The sequence below is a fragment of the Microtus oregoni genome, unplaced genomic scaffold (assembly GCF_018167655.1).
Source record: "Microtus oregoni isolate MIOR12 unplaced genomic scaffold, Mior012 000006F_ref0000085, whole genome shotgun sequence".
NCBI classification, from domain to species: Eukaryota; Metazoa; Chordata; class Mammalia; order Rodentia; family Cricetidae; genus Microtus; species Microtus oregoni.
In genome coordinates this window covers 58605452-58622171 of record NW_024543065.1, presented here as the reverse complement: position 1 = coordinate 58622171, position 16720 = coordinate 58605452, and the positions used below count along the sequence as shown (strand labels likewise).

Sequence of the window (16720 nt, the reverse complement as noted above, 5' to 3'; positions counted from 1 at the left end):
ACCTCCCCGCCCCCCCAGCTTCTAGCTGACTAGGGTTACTACCTTTCACTAGTCATTTTGGAAGTCACTTGGCTAAACAATAAAGTAGTACCTCCCTGCCAGCTCTCCCCTACGCACACACAAACCAGTGTAGCTATAGGCAGCACCTCTAATCATGGTCGTCCTGGGAACAAGAATCTAGAGACTGTCTTATCTGACTCAAACCAACTGAAGCCACCACCCTCTTCATTTAGGCCTACATAAGTGTCTTTTGGTCAAAAACTTCACCCACAGGTGAGGCTAATGTGCCATTTGGACCGGCGTCCTAAGAGCCTGGGAATTCAATGGAGCATCACATCCCTCATCCCCAGTCATCATCCCTCATCCCCAATCACCGTCCCTCACTCCTAACACTGCCGGATTTCCTCACCTCTTCAATGCTCCCATCTGTTACTCTTGCAGAGGTGGATCCAGCTCAAACCTCATCTAGAGCTGACAGGTAACTCGTGAACAAACTCTAGGAACTTAACTTAGGAGATTAGCTCACTGCGCAAGATGGATTCCTTCCCGTTTCCTCCCAACTATCTGCTTACAGTCCTCTCAGAACTAATTCTTCTTCATTTTTCCCCAGAGCCCAGTAGGACAAGGACAGAAACACAGATCCAGGACCCACTAGACTGGTGGAAAACACTTTATTGGAGGTACTGAGCCAGGGGAGATTTGCCGTAGAATGGACGTCGGATTCCACGCTAGTGTCCTCTCCGTGGGGTCAGCCTAGGTCCTAGGTCTTAAAGAGAATGATCACTGGGAATCAGGAACTGCACTTCTCAATCCTTTTACCTGAAGGGCAAGGGGTGTAGGTCAGATTGGGGACCCCCCAGGGTCGGAACCCTATAACAAAGTCAGAATGGTGGGGCTTCGGTAGAAAAGAATTCTCAGCTTGTTCCGGGTTTCCATGGTCTTCAGAATATAGTAGCTGAGATGGCTCGGAACCACGGGGAAAGGGCCCTCTTTCCTTCAAAGTCCCCACACCCCTCCCAAATCCTCTGCCTCTTCCCTCACCCCAGTCTCCTCTCGTCTGAATGAGCACCACTCTTACCTTAGGGAAGAACTCCCAGTTGATGAAAGGTAACGCCTTTTTGAACATCTGAGAGGAAAGAATGAGGTCAGGTAAGCAGCCATCAATGAATAAACAAGGATCAGTAAATATTAAATGAGTGAGGATCAGTAAACGCTCACTGATGAAGCAGGGATTGGTGACCACTCACTGGAATCACACGCTAGAGTGCTCACTGAATGTCACGGTGCTATTGGCTTGCTTTATGAGCACAGTCAGAGCCTCTCTCCGTGTCTGTCCGGCATCTGCTGCTATGCAAGCATGCCTTCATTTAGACATCAGAGCAGCCTCCCCAGGCCAGCATCACCTCCATCTCCCACATCCCAGATGAAAACACGGAGGCGGTTGCAAGGGGTCGCATAGAAAGCGCAGAGCCAAGGGCACTAGATCTGGGGGGCGCCTCTGAATCAAATTTCTTGGTTTGCCTAAACCCATTTCTTCATGAGGAATGAGAGGGCTCAGATAAAAGGTTGGTTTGTTTCAACTATGTAGCCCAGGCTGGCCTTGAATTTACGGTTCTCCCACCCCAGGCACGGGAGTGCTGGAATTACAGGCATGCTCCACCATGCCTGGCTCTCCAATACAACCTAAGGACTCACATCAGTGAGGGCATGCCAGTTCAGGAAGTCATCAGTCTTGAAGGCCTGTGGGGAAAGAAAGAGAGGCCAGAAGCCAGTCAGTTCCAGAGGCCCCCGTGCATCACCCAGCACGATGGAAGAGAGGAAGACGGGCCCAGGAACTTCGCAAGCGGTCTCCTCTGTGAGGTGGGCAAGCCATGGGTGCCACACTAGGGAATCATACTCACAGACTGTAGCTTGTCAAGGTTCAGGAACTGACTGTTAAAGCCCTAGGCAAAAAAGCAGGGTGTTACGGAAGTCACAGAGGAGACAGAGACAGGGACACAGCAGAGACTATGGGAAAACAGGTGTTTACCTCTGATCCCGCAGCGTAATTGCCGACGGTCGTCTCTTCCTGAAGAGACAAATGACCCTGTGAATGGTGAGCCCTTCTCCCTGACATGCCCCCCTCTTCTTCCTCCTTCGTAAGCTGGTCCCCAAGAGGCACCGCCCATTGTCTCTCACTGGGCCCCCGTGCCAGCCCCATTCTCGTCCAGGACACCCAGTTGCTGGCAGTGGATAGGAAGGGTGGAGAAAGAACCCCAGCTAACAAAACCAGCTAGTATTGTTTGGCAGTTGATTTTCTATGTGCCAAAACGCCCATACTTGTTGGCCTGGCTGGGTGGAGACCAGCGTGCTAGCAGGAGCCAAGCCCCTAAGGTGAGCCGCCTGCTCGACAGGCTGAATCTCCTCTTCTAGTCCCTAAAACCTCTGCCCCTCCATCTTACTGACCCCCTTACCCCTTCCTCCCCATGACAGGGATCACAAACATGTGGCCCTCTGGGCAGGGTCCCAGTGCACAGAGCTTAGCAGTTTGGCGCTGTTATTTTAAATTTGAATTAAGTTTGGGCAGGAGGAGCCTGAAGTGATGGCTCAGAGATTAAGAACTCCTACTGCTCCTGTTGAGAACCCCAGTTTGGTTCCCAGCACCTTCATTAGGAGTCTCACAACTGCCTGTGACTCCAGGTCCACAAATAAGACATCATTCTTCTGGCCTCCGCCAGCTCTGGTGTGTCCATGCACACACACAGACACATACATACACTGTTAATTAAAACTAAAGTCTTTATATATATCAGTGTGTGTGTGTGTGTGTGTGTGGGTGTGTGGGTGTGTGGGTGGGTGGGTATGTGTGTGTGTGTCAGGGTCCACCTATGTAGCCTGAATGAACCTCAAACTCTTGATTCCCCTGCCTCAGCCTCTCAAGTGCTGAAATCACAATTGTACTCCACTATGCCCGGCTAATTGCTAAGAAGTAAGAATTCATAAACAAACACAGATTTCTTGTTTCTCATGAAAAGTATAAGGCTCTAGCCACCGTGGGTACATTCTGTCTACTTAGCCACAGTCTGATGGCATAGAGACCCAATCCCCATAGACCTGCCAAAGTCACCCAGCTCACTTGAGATGCAAGCAGATCCTGCTTTCCCTGAGGCTTTGTGCTCAAACCCAGTTAAGCCCATGCCCCTTGCCTTAGATCCTTAAACCCAAGAAGAACATTCTTCCCTCTCTAAAGAGAAGAGAGAGGCAGAGGAACTCTGAGGGTCCTCTTTGTCCAGGGACCTGAAAGGAGTCTAGACCAGCAGGGAGCCTTCATCTAGAAGCTACTCAGTATGTTAGAGAGGAAGGCTGGATTAGGTGGATCCCAACGACCCACCTCAGCTTCCAGCTCCCGGACCCTGCACCTTACCATTCTCTCCAGATATATAAACATTGCTGCCCCAAAGATCTTCCCAGAATTGTTCTCTTCTGTCCCCTCCCTCCTTTTGCACCAAGCTACATCCCCATGCTCTCCTGCTTCCTTCCTCCCTCCCTCAGAACCCCAACTTCTCATCCAGCTCCAAGATTACATCCAACAAATAAGAATTACTTCTCCAGCAATGGGCAGGAAACCCCAAGGGACAGCTGGGTGACAAGTCTAAGAAAGGCTGATACAGTTGGGGTGCTCACCTCGGCACCCCCCAGGGCAGCTCCCTGGGCAGCATGCAACGCCAAAAGAGTGAGGAGAGCCACGGCGGGAAGAATTTGGATCTTCATGGTGTCAGGTTTGGGGCGATCTGAGGCGGGGCCTCGTTGGTGGCCCTTTATATTAGCAAGGAGGTGGCTATGAGAATGAATAGGGTTCCCACCCTACTGACTCACCCCCATATCATGTCGCCCACCCCTGAGGCTCCGGGAGGGGAGGCATAGACTGTTCCCAGTATATCTTTGATTTCTCAACTCTCATTCCTCCCCAGGCTCTTGCAAGATGAGGCTGCCATGGGTCTGTCCATGCATGAGGTGATGGGACAGAGACAGGTTAGGCCTGTCCCTGCAAGAGCTGACATACAAGCAAGCGCTCCTTCTGCATCTGCCTCTTTTTCTCTATCCCTCACGCTTGTGTTCCTCCACCCTGACAAATCCCTCTAAAGCCCTTGGACTGGTATAAGGCCTTCCACACTGCAGACTTCACCTGCCCTTCCGGCTTCCCTCTTCTGTCCTCTTCACACATACCCTATATGCTGGCTAAATCGGACTCCTTACCAAGCACGCCCCTTCCTCCTCCAGGCATCTGTCTGAGCCTCTCATCTCTCTCTCCCTCTCTGTTTCTTCCTTCCTTTCCTTGCAGTTTTTTTAAAATAGGGTATCGTGTAGCCCAGGCTGGCTCACTATGTAGACAAGGATAACCTGAAACTCCTGATCCTCCTCCTCGACCTCCCAAGGACTGCGATTGTTCACAAGCATCACCACGGCGACCTAAACCCAAACCTAAAGTGCCTTTTGTTTGTCTCCAGTTCTCAGAATTCAACATCCCCTGTGGGTGGAGTTTCCCTGGCTGCTCCCATTATCCCGTCCTATCCCTTCTCAGAACTGTTTGTATCTCTCTGAATCACACACATGCCTGAGTTTAATTTCTCTTGTTTCTTTCTTGAAATACTAAGCCTCATACATGTGTGTGTTGTATGTGCATGTGAGTAGGGGGAGCACACTTTGGAGATATAGATAGATAGATAGATAGATAGATAGATAGATAGATAGATAGATCTATCTCCAAGGTTCTCTATCTTTCTCTATCTATCCAGGCTGGGCTCAAACTCACTACATAGCCAAGGATGACATTGAACTTCTGAGCCTCCTGCCTCCACCTCCTGGGAGCTGGGGTTACAGCCTCGCACTACCACATCTGGTTTATGTGATGCTTGGATTCAAACCCATGTTGCGTAAACTGCATGTTACACAAGCACTCTACCAATTGAGCTATAGCCCCGGCCCAGGCACTGCGCACGAATCCCCTTTCTCTCCATGAGCACCATGCCTTACACACAATGCAGTGGAGACTGGGGCATTAGAATTGCATCCATTCGTCCTTTGGTCCAGCTCTGCACTCTCCTCTCTTGGCCTGGACCCTGCATTATTACCCAGGTGTTGCTCCTGGGAGTTTAGATGACCTAGGAAGATGAGGAAACCAGAAACACAAAGGAGCAGAAACAAGTGTCCCAGAGACGGAGCTGGAGAAGCATCTGCGCTGGCCTGACCTCTGAGCATCTGCTCCCTGAAAGGTTTCACTTCCCACCCCACCCTTAGCGGGAGTGGGATCACCTCAAAGTGGCAAAACAGCTCAATGATGCAACCTCTGCAATGAGGTCCAGATGGCCCAACCGGTGTCACAAGGAGGTGCCAGGACAAAGTCACCCCTTATCTGAGGGTTGGGTTCCTTACCGCAACCTGAGGCAGCGGGCCTTTTGTGGGAGTTCTCGAGTCATTCCTGAGGAATCTCTATGAACCCCTGCTGTCCTCACCTCCCAGGACCTCCTTAGCCTCACAAAGCCTCTCCAGTAGGCACAGAGCATCCCCCACTTTGCCAAAGCCACAGGAGGACACAGCCTGGGGAACACCCACTTTGCAGGATGACTGAGTGACTGTGGACGCTCCTGGAGGGGACAAAGAAAGAGAATAAAGTGAGGTGGGTGGAGTTTCTCCCAAAGGGTTTTCTGGAGGACATGGTTTTTGTGAGAAGGTGGATTCATTCTGTTTAGCAGTGCCTGCCCAGCTCACGGGAGCCTTTGGGCCAGGGTAGTGTGAACAAAAGCCCTGGAAGAAGCGGGAGGCGCAGAAGAGAACAGATGTTATGCTAATCAGCTCCATTTAGACATGCTAATGGCAGAGTCTGATTTCCTCCCTGGCTCACAGGCCTGCACATGCACGGTGCCCAAACATGGACCAGCCAGCACCAGCACCACATTGCCGTGACTCTGCTTGGCTCTGGACTCTGCCCTGTGGTGGGCTGGCGTAGCATACTGACATCTCAGTGATGTTTTCCTTTCCGTCTCATGGTACCAATAACATTACCAGTTCTGCCTCTGTGGCAGGCCTTGTGCTAAATATTCTGAGGGCATGATCTCATCGAATTATCAGAAGTTCCAGGAGATAGGCACTATAATTACCCACATTCTGTGGGTGGGGGAGCCACGGCAAATATGGAGCTTAAATAACTCAACCTAGGTCGCGTGGCCCGTGTGGGTGTGTGGCAGGGCCAGTGTGAGGGCCTTAGGATTCCAAGACCTGAGCTGGGTCTCTGATAGTCCCTTGCTTCCTGCGCAGTAGTGTCTCTCAAAATGCTTTAGCATTCGGTATGAGTTAGAGCCCTGACCAGAGAGTGCAGGGCAGGCTCAGTAACACCTCCCCCCTACCCCCACCGGACGAGCTTTGTGACCTAAGCTCCAAGCATGTAAGTGTTAATCTAAATGAATCCAGCCAGATGCTCTCTGGCCAGGCACGGTGAAGGACTGTCATCCAGGTACTCCAGAGCTGAGGCAGGAGGATGCAAAGCTCAAGGTGTACCTGGGCCGTAAAGTGAATTCAAGGCCAGCCTGACGTGTGTCAAAATGAAGAGTCAAAGAGGGCTACGCATGTGCCTTGGTGGTAGAGCACGCACCGGTGCCTGGACTCCACCCATGAGGGAGTTTGAGCGTGGCTCAGTGACAGAGCATGTTCAAAGGCCCTGAGTCCAATCTGCAGCACTGGGCAGCAGCACAAGGGGGGAGGGGCGCTGCTGGCATTTGGCAACTGTGTGTCCTACAGTAAACCTACAATTAATTAGCTCAGTTTCCACAAGTCCCACACAGAAAACCATCTTCCCACACCAAGTACGTCTTTGAAAGTAATGTTCTAGCTGGGTGTGGTGGCCATAGGGGCCTGGAAATCTGGAGTCCAGCCTGGGCTCCATGGCAAGATCCTATGTCAGCAAACAAACAACGGAAAAGTTTGACCAAACAAAGATAGTCCTCCACCTTGGACCCCGTGTTCCTCGCTGTTGTGTGTGAAGACGCAGCACCCCTAAACACAAACCCATCTGCTCGGGTATTCCACGGAAAGAATCCTGGCCCCTTGCAGAGGCCAAAGCTGGCTGCATCAGTCTGCTGACCCTTGTCAGCTTCCAGATGATCCAAACATTGTGTTTGATTTATGGACTGGGGACTGAACCGAGGGCTTTGTCCGTGCTTGGCAGACCTACTCCTGAGCTTCACACGTCCTCAGCTCTCTTTTGCCGTTTTCTCTTTTACACTTAGCGTGTGGGAGGTGCGCATGTGTATGGAGCTCAAAAGACAACTCAGGAGTCAGTTCCGGCTTTCTACCTGCCGAGTCATCTTGTCAGCCCTCTTTTTATCTTTTGTGACAGGTTCAGGGTTCTAACCCAGGGGCTGGAGACATGGTGTGGTCAGTGAACTGCTTGCCATGTCCGCACGAGGTCTGGAGTTGGATCCCTAGAACTCATGAAAAGAGCTGTATAGTAAGCTGTATAGTGTGTGGATTCCTGGGCTCACTAGCCAAGCAGCCCAGGAATCCACTAGTGAGCCAGTAGGAGCCCCTGTCTCAGCAACTAAGTGATGGCTCCTGACATGAGCATGTGTGTTACAACCAAATGAGCATGAATTCTCTCTCTTTCATTCACAAGCATGGATGTGCATGTGCACACACACATACACACACATACACACACACACACATGCACGCACGCACACGATTCCTTGAGCTTTCCGTCCTCCTACCTCGGCCTCCCAAGCAGCTGGAAAGATAGGTTCGGCTCCCTGGTGAATGTTCAGGAGTGAAACGATTTCTATGCTAAGCACTGATGCATCTTCCTCTCCACACGCCTCGCCTTCCTTCATCCACAGTGCCTTGGTGACTTTGTGCTCCCCAAGTATCTAGTGTCCAACAGAGTGAGCGGAGGGATAAGCGGGTCTCAGGAAGGGAGGTCACAACAGTTCAGTCTTGGAGTGGGGGAGGAGCAGGGAAAGTCTCCCAGGATCCCACTCTGCTTTGAATGAATACAGAAAGACCCATCTCTAGGTCGAGTCATTCCCGTTCCTTCTCCAAGAACATCAGTAAACCCCTGTTTTCTCACCGCCTGCCCCGGCTCATCCCAAATGTGATGGAACTTGAATGTGGGTAGGAGGTGAGGCCCAGCCCTGATTGCTACACCATGACAGGTACTGGGGCCAGAGCCTCCTGGGGATCCGGGCTAGGGACGCACACCAGAGAGTCAGTGGGAACAGATGGGGGCATCCCTGGAGAGAGACGGGGGTCTAGAGTCTCAGGAGAGGGTGCAGGGCAATTAAAGTTGAGGAGAACAGCCTCCGGCCAGTGCCAATCATTACCACACTCCAGGAAACAGCAGAGCCGCAGCACACCCTCCTCCCACTTGGAACATAAACTTCTCCCAGGAAGACTTCCTGGGTCGGTCCCCGTGCCACTGAACTCCAGTCCCATAAAGATTTCTTGAGCAGACACTTTAGATCTCAGTATTGGGAAGTCAAGAAGGACAAGAACCAGCCCTTCCCTTCCTGCTCCGCGGAGGAGGCAAAGAATCTAACAAAACAAACAAGTACCAGAGGATAGGAACAGGTGCTGGGAGGAAAACAAAGGGATGTGGGGGGAAATCAAGTCCTAGGGAGGCGCCTGTGAACTACTGGGGATGGGGAGAGCTGTACTTGGTGCCTGAGGCAGGAGCATTCAAAGCCTGTACTGCAGAGCAAGCATGTGCAACTCAGATGAGAGCCTGTCTCGAAATAAAACGTAAGGTCCGAAAGCTGAGCCATCTGAATTTGAATCCCAGGAAGGAGAGGCCTGACTCTGGCAAGTTCTCCCCCTGACCTACACACACTGTGTGGCACATGAGTACCCATGTGTGCACGCACACACAAACACACACAATAAACATGTAATGAAAAATTTTAATTAGAAAAGTGAAGAGAAAGTTGAAGATACAACTCTGTGGGGAGGCGGGTGGTGGTGCCGGCCAGACTTTAAGCCCAACACTCAGGAGGCGGAGGCAGGTAGATCTCAGTGAATTCGAGGCCAGCCTGGTCTACAGAGTGTGTTTCGGGATAGCCAGGGCTACACAGAAAAACCATGTCTTGGAAAAACCACACAAAACAAACAAACACAAACAAACAAAAAAACCTCCGTGAGGAGAAGCAGGGAAGGAGGAGAGAGATACCAATAATCGATTACCCTGTCACCTCGCGAGCCTCTCACACCACGTTCTGGTCTTTGAAGGCATAGACCACCCTGTCTAGCGTCAATGAAGCTTAAAAGTTGGAACCTCAGAGGCTCCAGCAAAAGCTAAGGGAGCTAGGAGCAAGGGACCACTGCCCATTATTGGAGGGCCCCTTATACCAGACGTCCCCTAAGAGTGGGAAGCCATCTGGATCCTCGGTAATCGGCCCCAGGAGACCTGGGTTCCCAACCATTTCTGAGACACATTCGCACAGCAGGAAGCCCTATCCAGCGAGAACCAGGCTCTCTCCCAGGTTCGGCCTCTCGTCCGCCCCCATGTGGATGTGGTGAGGTACTGCAAAGCCCTCAGTACAGGTAGATGAACACCCCGGAGACTCGATTTAAAACCCAAATTAAGGCGAAGATAGAGCGAAGGAGTAAACCAGGATTTCCGCTCCGGAATGTAGGTTTGATCAGGTGGCTTTTCTGAGTCAGCTTAGGGCCAGGTTTCTTTCACCGATTCACAACTTATTCGAACCTTGTGTCTAACTACAACCGCAGACAGCGCTCAAGCACTTAGTGAGCTTGCAGACGGCTCAGGACACACGAAGTTGCCAGGGTTTCTTGCCTTTCTCTTGCTTCCTGCTCCCCTGCATGGATATCGGGAGTGGAAGGACAGTGATAGGGGCTCCTCCATTTGGGCACCCTGTACCAGTTCCATGAAACACAGAGCTGCCTCTCCCTGTCCCATGAGCTTCTCAGCCTGTGCCCAGGGCCCGCGTCACTTCCTCTGGGTCACGGCCCGGCATTCCTCAGCAAAACAGAGGTGGCTTCATGGCAAGGGAGTGGTTTTGGCTCTCCCTTCACTCCCCAGCTTCCTAACCGCTGCCACCATCTGCTCGTCCCCGTGCAACCATGACATGCCCCAACATATTCTCCACCAGTCCTTGCTGGTCTATCTCACCCTGCCCCTGTGTATCTCCACCCCCAAAACTGCTCTGTCGGTTTTTTTTAACAGCCTCCTGGCTGCGACCTCCTGTTTTGAGCTGTTGCCCTATTGCCCTTTCAGGCCACCAAACACCTACAGCTACTGTTGAAAAACCCTCGTTTTCAAGGGCGATGGAAGAAATCCCCCAGTCTCAATAATTCAGGCCAACAGATGCAATCAGCAAGAGGTGTCTTTATTGATAACACAGGTGCCTGTCGGTGCAACAGCAGCTTACGCCAAATGCACACCCCGGGCAAATTCAAACAGCCATATTTATAGGGAAAAATGATTACATAAGAGGGTAGTATAGCACAAGCATTTCATTGGCTCTCAAATTGGCGGGCTTAGCTCATCCTGGGAATGGCCCCATGTCTATTCTCGAATTTCCCCGAAAACCATAAAGACAGATAAAACACCCTGCAGCGAGTTGACAGTTTAGATAGGATATCTTGGGGAGGGGGGGTAGAGTATCCCTTCTCCTTAGTCCCGAAAAACCAGAAAGCTAGATATAGCACTCTGTGTCTCTCCTTAGCCTAGTCAGTGAGTCTGCCACCCATGGATATCCAGTTTTAGCATCGGCTGAGCCCGGGGGCCCAGCTAAATTTTCAGCAGAGTTTAACATAGTACATGGGCACGGGGGTCTTTCAAGTATGGGGATCTTTTACTGTAAGCATGGTATTTGTACGTTAGGCAAAAATTATTTTTGCAGATGGAGAAACTTGCAGGAAGCCGGGAGCTAGCTGCGACCCGTTTTACCCAAACTGAAGCCCAGGTCTCTCCCACATCTTTCACTTCACTCTCAGGAGAAAAGTGCTCAGCCACCAACCCACCTTTCCATCCACCTACACCCTGGTCGGCAGAGTTGTATTAAAGAACAACAAGTTGAGGAATCTAAGGAAAACGAAGAAGTCATGTTTTATTTCCACAGGGAGATTTGAAGGAAGGGAGTTCCTACTGCTTTGTTGGGGGAACTTCCGGTTGCACACGGGACAAAGGGAAGAAACTGGCTGGTTATCCAACGAGGCTGATTGGTCTCCAGACACCACAGCTGAATGGGGAGGATGAGGACAGGCAAACCAGGTCCCCAGGTGGGATGACGGGTGTCAACGCCCAGGTAGGTCTGGCACGGTAGAGAGAACTGTGGATAAGTACAGCCAAGCTCCCTGAAGACCTGTGTTCTTGAAGCGTCAGCAGTGACTGGAAGAAATTTTCTAGAAGAAAAAAAAAATGCAAGAGGAGAAAAACAGATGATATAGCACACACACACATACACACACATACCTGCCCATCGATGGAGAACGAACCCTTCCATGAAGATTCTTACCTTGTCCACCTTCAATCTCCCCCCTTTTACTCCTATAGAAAACAAATTTTGTGGTCTCACTGGGGTACTCAGTAACCACTTTCCAGGTCAGGCATGGTGGTGTGCACCTGTGTCTCCACACCTGGGAGTCTGAGGTGAGAGAATTAGGAGTCTGGAGCCCCCCCTGAACTACATAGAAAGACCCTGTCTCAAAAATGTGAAAAAGAACATCACCAAGAGAAATAAACTTCCATCCTGGGGTCTTAATTCACCGTGCCTCTGAACCTTTGCCTCCCGGAAGGCTCGCACGTCTGTAGGTACCAGGTACCACAGGCCCCATCCTGGGGTCCTAATTCACCGTGCCTCTGAACCTTTGCCTCCCGGAAGGCTCGCACGTCTGTAGGTACCAGGTACCACAGGCCAGCCTTCTCCTTGGTCCCGTACCTTTGTTGTCCCTCTCTGGTCAGCCCTTTATTCTGCCCTCGCTCTCTCACTCATAGACAGCCCTGAACTATTTTCCAGGCCCCACAAAGAGGGTGCTCTTCTTAATCCCTCTTCAGTATCCACCCCGAGGAAACTGGACTGCTGCTGCTGCTGCTTGTTGAGGTCCAAAAAAATGCCCCGCTCCCAGCCTGCCCAAGAGGAGGCTACTCTACTCCTGGCATTCAGTCTTGTGTGGCCCACTCTTGGGATATTTTGTTTGTGCTCAAACAAATAAAGCTTGCCTGAAGATGAGTGTGCAGAGCTAAGCCAATAGTTAGTCATAGAGGTCAGGCAGTGTTGGCGCACACCTTTAATCCCAGCACTCAGGAGGTGGAGGTAGATGGATCTCTGTGAGTTCAAGGCCACCCTGGGCTACACAAGATCTATCCAGTCTAAAAGAGAATCAGAGCCAGGCAGTGGTGGCTCACACCTTTAATCCCAATATTTGGGAGTCACATGCCTTTAATCCCAACACTAGGGAGGTGGAGACAGGAAGAGATATAGCTGGGTGAAGAGAGGAATATAAGGTGGGAGAAGACAGGATCTCAAGGCTTTCAGTCTGAGGACTTGTAGAGACAGGATACCCCATTCAGTCTGAGGATTTCATAGAGGTAAGAATTAGTAGCTGGCTGCTCTGCTTCTCTGATCTTTCAGCTTTCACGCCCTAATATCAGACTCCAGGTTTTTGTTATTAAGATCAATTAGAATTCGTGCTACACACTCGGACACTTACCTACCAAAACTTCAGCCACTTCAGCAGGCCAGGTTGTGCCCGGGAAGCCTGTAGGACAAGGGGAATAGCTGAGCAGACATCACACTGTTACCTCCACCCTCAGCAACCTCGGGCACCCTGTTCTCCAGCTGCATCTCCTCAAGCCCCCATACTCACCGAGGACGATGGTGTGACTGCCCCCTGGAAAAGAGACGATCGAAGGAGGTGACTCAGGGTCATGGCAACCCTCATTAGGCTCTGCCTTGGCCTCAGGTTCCCCAAGGGCCCCCTCACCACACCCCACACATACACGTGCGCACACGCGTACAAGTCAACATTTTCAGCTAAGTCCTTCAGGTTGGCTGTGGATACTCATTCTATGGGTTCCCCCCACCCCAGCATGTGTTTAATCCAGGATGATACTGAATAATGGTTGCCAAACACCACACAACACAATGGAGAAGCAGAAGATCTCCCCTGTCCATGGGATGGTGGAAGTCAACCTTAGACAGAGGCCAGAGAGCCTCATACATACTAGGCAAGTGTCCTACGGCTGAGCTACGTCCCTAGCCCTTTTTTGATCCTTATATTTTGAGACAGACTCTCTCCAAGTTGTCCAGGCTAGATGTGAACTCTGGAATCCTCCTGCCTCAGTCACCATCCCCACCCCAATCCAGGTCACTGGGATGTTTGGTCGCCAGGCTAAGAGTTTCTCTAATCTTCAAAGCAGGTTCTTTGGCCAGGGCTTTCACTGCTCTGAAAAATGGAAGGAAGTCCCTGGCCTGGCTTTTCTTTGAGAGCCTAATTAGAGTCTACGTAGTCACTCTCCGATAGTATAATGTCACCTTGCTTGTTTCCTGAATGGTTGGCTGGTTGGCTGCATTGCTAGGAATTGAGCCCAGGGCCTTTCCTCTGCTCGATGGGCACTCTACTGTGGAGCCACACCCCGAACTCCTAAGACTGCCTTCTGGTTTCTTGTTTATTTTGTATATATATGTATATGGGCCAGAGTGCACATGTGGAGGTCAGAGGGCAGCGTGGAAGAGTCCGCCCTCTCCTTTCACCGTGTGCATCCAGGGGACTGATCACAGGTTGTGAGGCTTAGCAGCAAGCCTCTTTACTAGCTGAGCCAGTTCATGGGCCCCTAAGTCTGCCTTGTCTGCAACTATGCAAAACAAGCCTCTCAAGTGTCCCTTCCCCACGTTATTATTATTATCATTGTTATTATTATTATTATTTCCTTTGAGGCAAGAAGAAATCAGTTTCCCACCAACCAAGTTGTCCCTAAACTTGGCTTGTAGGATGTGCTGGGCTACTTTCCTCTGCCCCAGCTGCTGTCCCACAAAGGACAGGAAAGCCACACACAAAGCAAGTCTGTGTGTTTGGCCTGGCGCCTGTAATCTGTCCATCGGGAAGCATCTCGTTGCCCAGGTTTCGCCGGTGCACCGACTTCCAATCTACTCTCAGGGCAGGGCAGGGAGATGCGCTGGAATCTCCCTCATAAAGTGATGTAATGGAGGAAGGAAGCAAGTCTCTCTGTGCTCCAAGAAGACACAGAGATAGATGAACGGACGGACAGACAGACAGAGAGCAACGCTTTTTCAAGACTCACCTTGGCAGTGGTGGCCTTGGTATAGTATTGCCAGTTATAAGTAGGATTCCCCTGTGGGTTATTGTAGTAGTTCTGGGGAAAACAAGAAATGCATGGGGTTCAGAGGAGAAGGGACGATGGCATCCCATTGTGTACTAAACACCCCACTTCTTTACCCAGACAGCAGGTTTCTTAGAAGCCCACCCTGTGGTGACTTCTTGTAATGTGGGCTTTCTTTCACATTACCACACAAAGCCAACTGGACCCCACTCCATCGGGTCATTCCTCCCCCTCCCTGGTCCCTGTCCCAGCTCCTCAAGTGTGATATGGGAGGTGAGAGTCGAAGACCAGGAGAAAGGGTGGTGTCTATGCCAGGGGGTCAGAGGAGGAGATAGCTTGCCTTGGATGTGACAGCTGACAGCTCTTGTCTTGCTGCTTCAGGCTGAGAAAAGTATCAGGTGGGAGAGGGCAAAAGAGAGAATTTCAGATTAGCCAGCCTTGGGAATGGGGCTGAGAGACCCAGGGCTTTCCAGAAGCCTGTGGACAGAGAGACTCACCTGCTCGGCGCCACCTGCCCTCTTCTGCAACGACGGCAGATCTGGACCCTAAAAAGGAGCCGGAAGCTGTGCTCAGGGGCTCCAAGGTCCTCCAGGCCTTATCAACTTCTAGACATTGTGCTGCCTCCACTCTACTTCCCCCTGGGGCTCTGCCCATCCCACCCTGCTCCTGTAATAGTCCCGGTTAAGTCCAGTAGGACTGGAGGATGCTGATGGCCCAGATAGATAGAGAGCACAGGTGTCCTCACTCAAGGTTGGGGAGCAATGGGTAAGAGCCAAGTTGGGCAACAGCAGCTGCACCCCCACACAGGCTGCATGGTTGGAAGCTTTGAGTGGAGATGGTGCTGGAATAACAAAGGAGATGAACCCACATGTATCCCTCAGCTCCAGCCAGCCGTGTACCTACACTAGACCCCGCTGCTCCCTCTAGGGCTCTTAATCTTGCTATACTAATGTTATTCTACAGGGTGTTCTTGAGGCTCAGTGATTAGGTTAGTTCCCAGGAAAACAGGCAAGGAAGCATTAACAGCAGTCTTCGGTGCACTCCCCACAGCTCCTCAACATCTGGCAGAGGTAATAAGGATCAAAACTACTCCAGGCAGGGGCTCAACCACTGAGCCACACCCCAGCCCCTCACTGGGGGATTCTATGCAGGGACACTGGTCCTACATGTGTGCATAAGGAGCTCAGGCAGCTTCACCTCAGATCTGGTTCTCAAAGGCCACTAGTCATGCAGCATTTAGGTGTGGCTTTCTACAAGACACAATGGACCTGCTCATCCTCCCCAAGACCCAACTGCTAAGGCCTCCTACATCCACCCTGAACGCCTGATTCTCCTCGGCTTCCTCCCCTGTAGCCCTTTGCCATTGCTTGAGAGTGGATCCCAGGTCCTTTCTTCCTCCCCATCTTGGGGATCCCCCTCCACCCACTTGCCCTCGGTACCCACCCAGCTGTGGCTGTCTCCGCACCAGGCCACGCCCAGCAGGATAAGCAGCAGAGCGGAGAAGGTCCCTGACTTCATGGTTCTGCTCTGGTGCAATGAGTCCCAAGCCTCTGGCCCTGGGGTTTTATCCTCAGGAGACCCCTCCCACCCCATTCCTGCTCAGGTGACTCATGGCTTCCCTCTCACTCCTGCTCCACCCAACTCAGGGTTGCATAATCCAAAGAAAGTGGGAAGGGAAGGTGCCCTTCCTCACCACGGACATTGGGAAGCCGACTACCTGTCAAGGGACTGCCAACCCTGAGCCCCTAGAGCTAAGCTACCTCCCCCCACCCCCTTACCTCAATCTGCTTCCAGTTGAAGAAAGGAGTCTTGCGTTTGAAATTCTGAAAGGAGAAGTGGAGATGAGAAAATTCCCCACGGTGCCAGAACTCAGAGGGTAGGAGAGACAACACATCGGGCAGGGTGCCAGGTGGCTGGCTGTAGGACAAGCCAGGTGTGGCTTGGGGGTGGGTGAAGACAAGCATACGGGAAATTGGGGGTGCTTGAGTTTGAGATCGTGTCAGGGATAAAATATAATGAGACGGCCTATCTGAAAGATGAGAAAGGCCCTCAGGTGTGGTGGTGCACACCCTGAACCCTGCACTCAGAAAGCGAGGCAAGAGGATTGCGAGCTCCAAGCTAGCCTGTGTTACACAGTGAATCCAAGGCCAGCCTGGGCTAGCTAGCAAGCTCAAAGCCAGCTAGGGCTACAGCTGAAGAGAGGGAGGGGGAGCCGGGGGTGTCGCTTAGTAGCAGAGTGCTTACTTAGCACACGCAGAGCTCAGTGTTCAATCCCCAACACTGGGGAAACGAAGCAAACACCCCCAAAAGAGACACAATGTTTGCAGTAGGTGAGCTATAGCTGCTTTGAGGGAGATAGATGGGGGGTGGGATCCCTAGGTCTTTGGAAAG

The 16720-nt window shown here is 51.5% G+C and overlaps 1 protein-coding gene across 2 annotated transcripts; it reads right to left on the bottom strand.

The window, feature by feature from the left end:
• Positions 1 to 11070: 11070 nt before the first annotated feature.
• On the bottom strand, positions 11071 to 15870 carry LOC121449513 (dermokine-like). 2 transcript variants are annotated; one of them, XM_041653982.1, is made up of 7 exons: positions 15773 to 15870; positions 14827 to 14874; positions 14670 to 14711; positions 14291 to 14362; positions 12856 to 12879; positions 12700 to 12747; positions 11071 to 11391 (listed from the first exon to the last, which is right to left on the bottom strand). In XM_041653982.1, exons 1-6 carry the CDS (start codon positions 15845 to 15847, stop codon positions 12700 to 12702), a joined length of 309 nt encoding a protein of 102 aa, XP_041509916.1. In that variant the 5' UTR covers positions 15848 to 15870; the 3' UTR covers positions 11071 to 11391. The 2 variants fall into 2 exon arrangements, with proteins under 2 accessions (XP_041509916.1, XP_041509917.1); XM_041653983.1 differs by lacking the exon at positions 14670 to 14711.
• Positions 15871 to 16720: the final 850 nt, after the last annotated feature.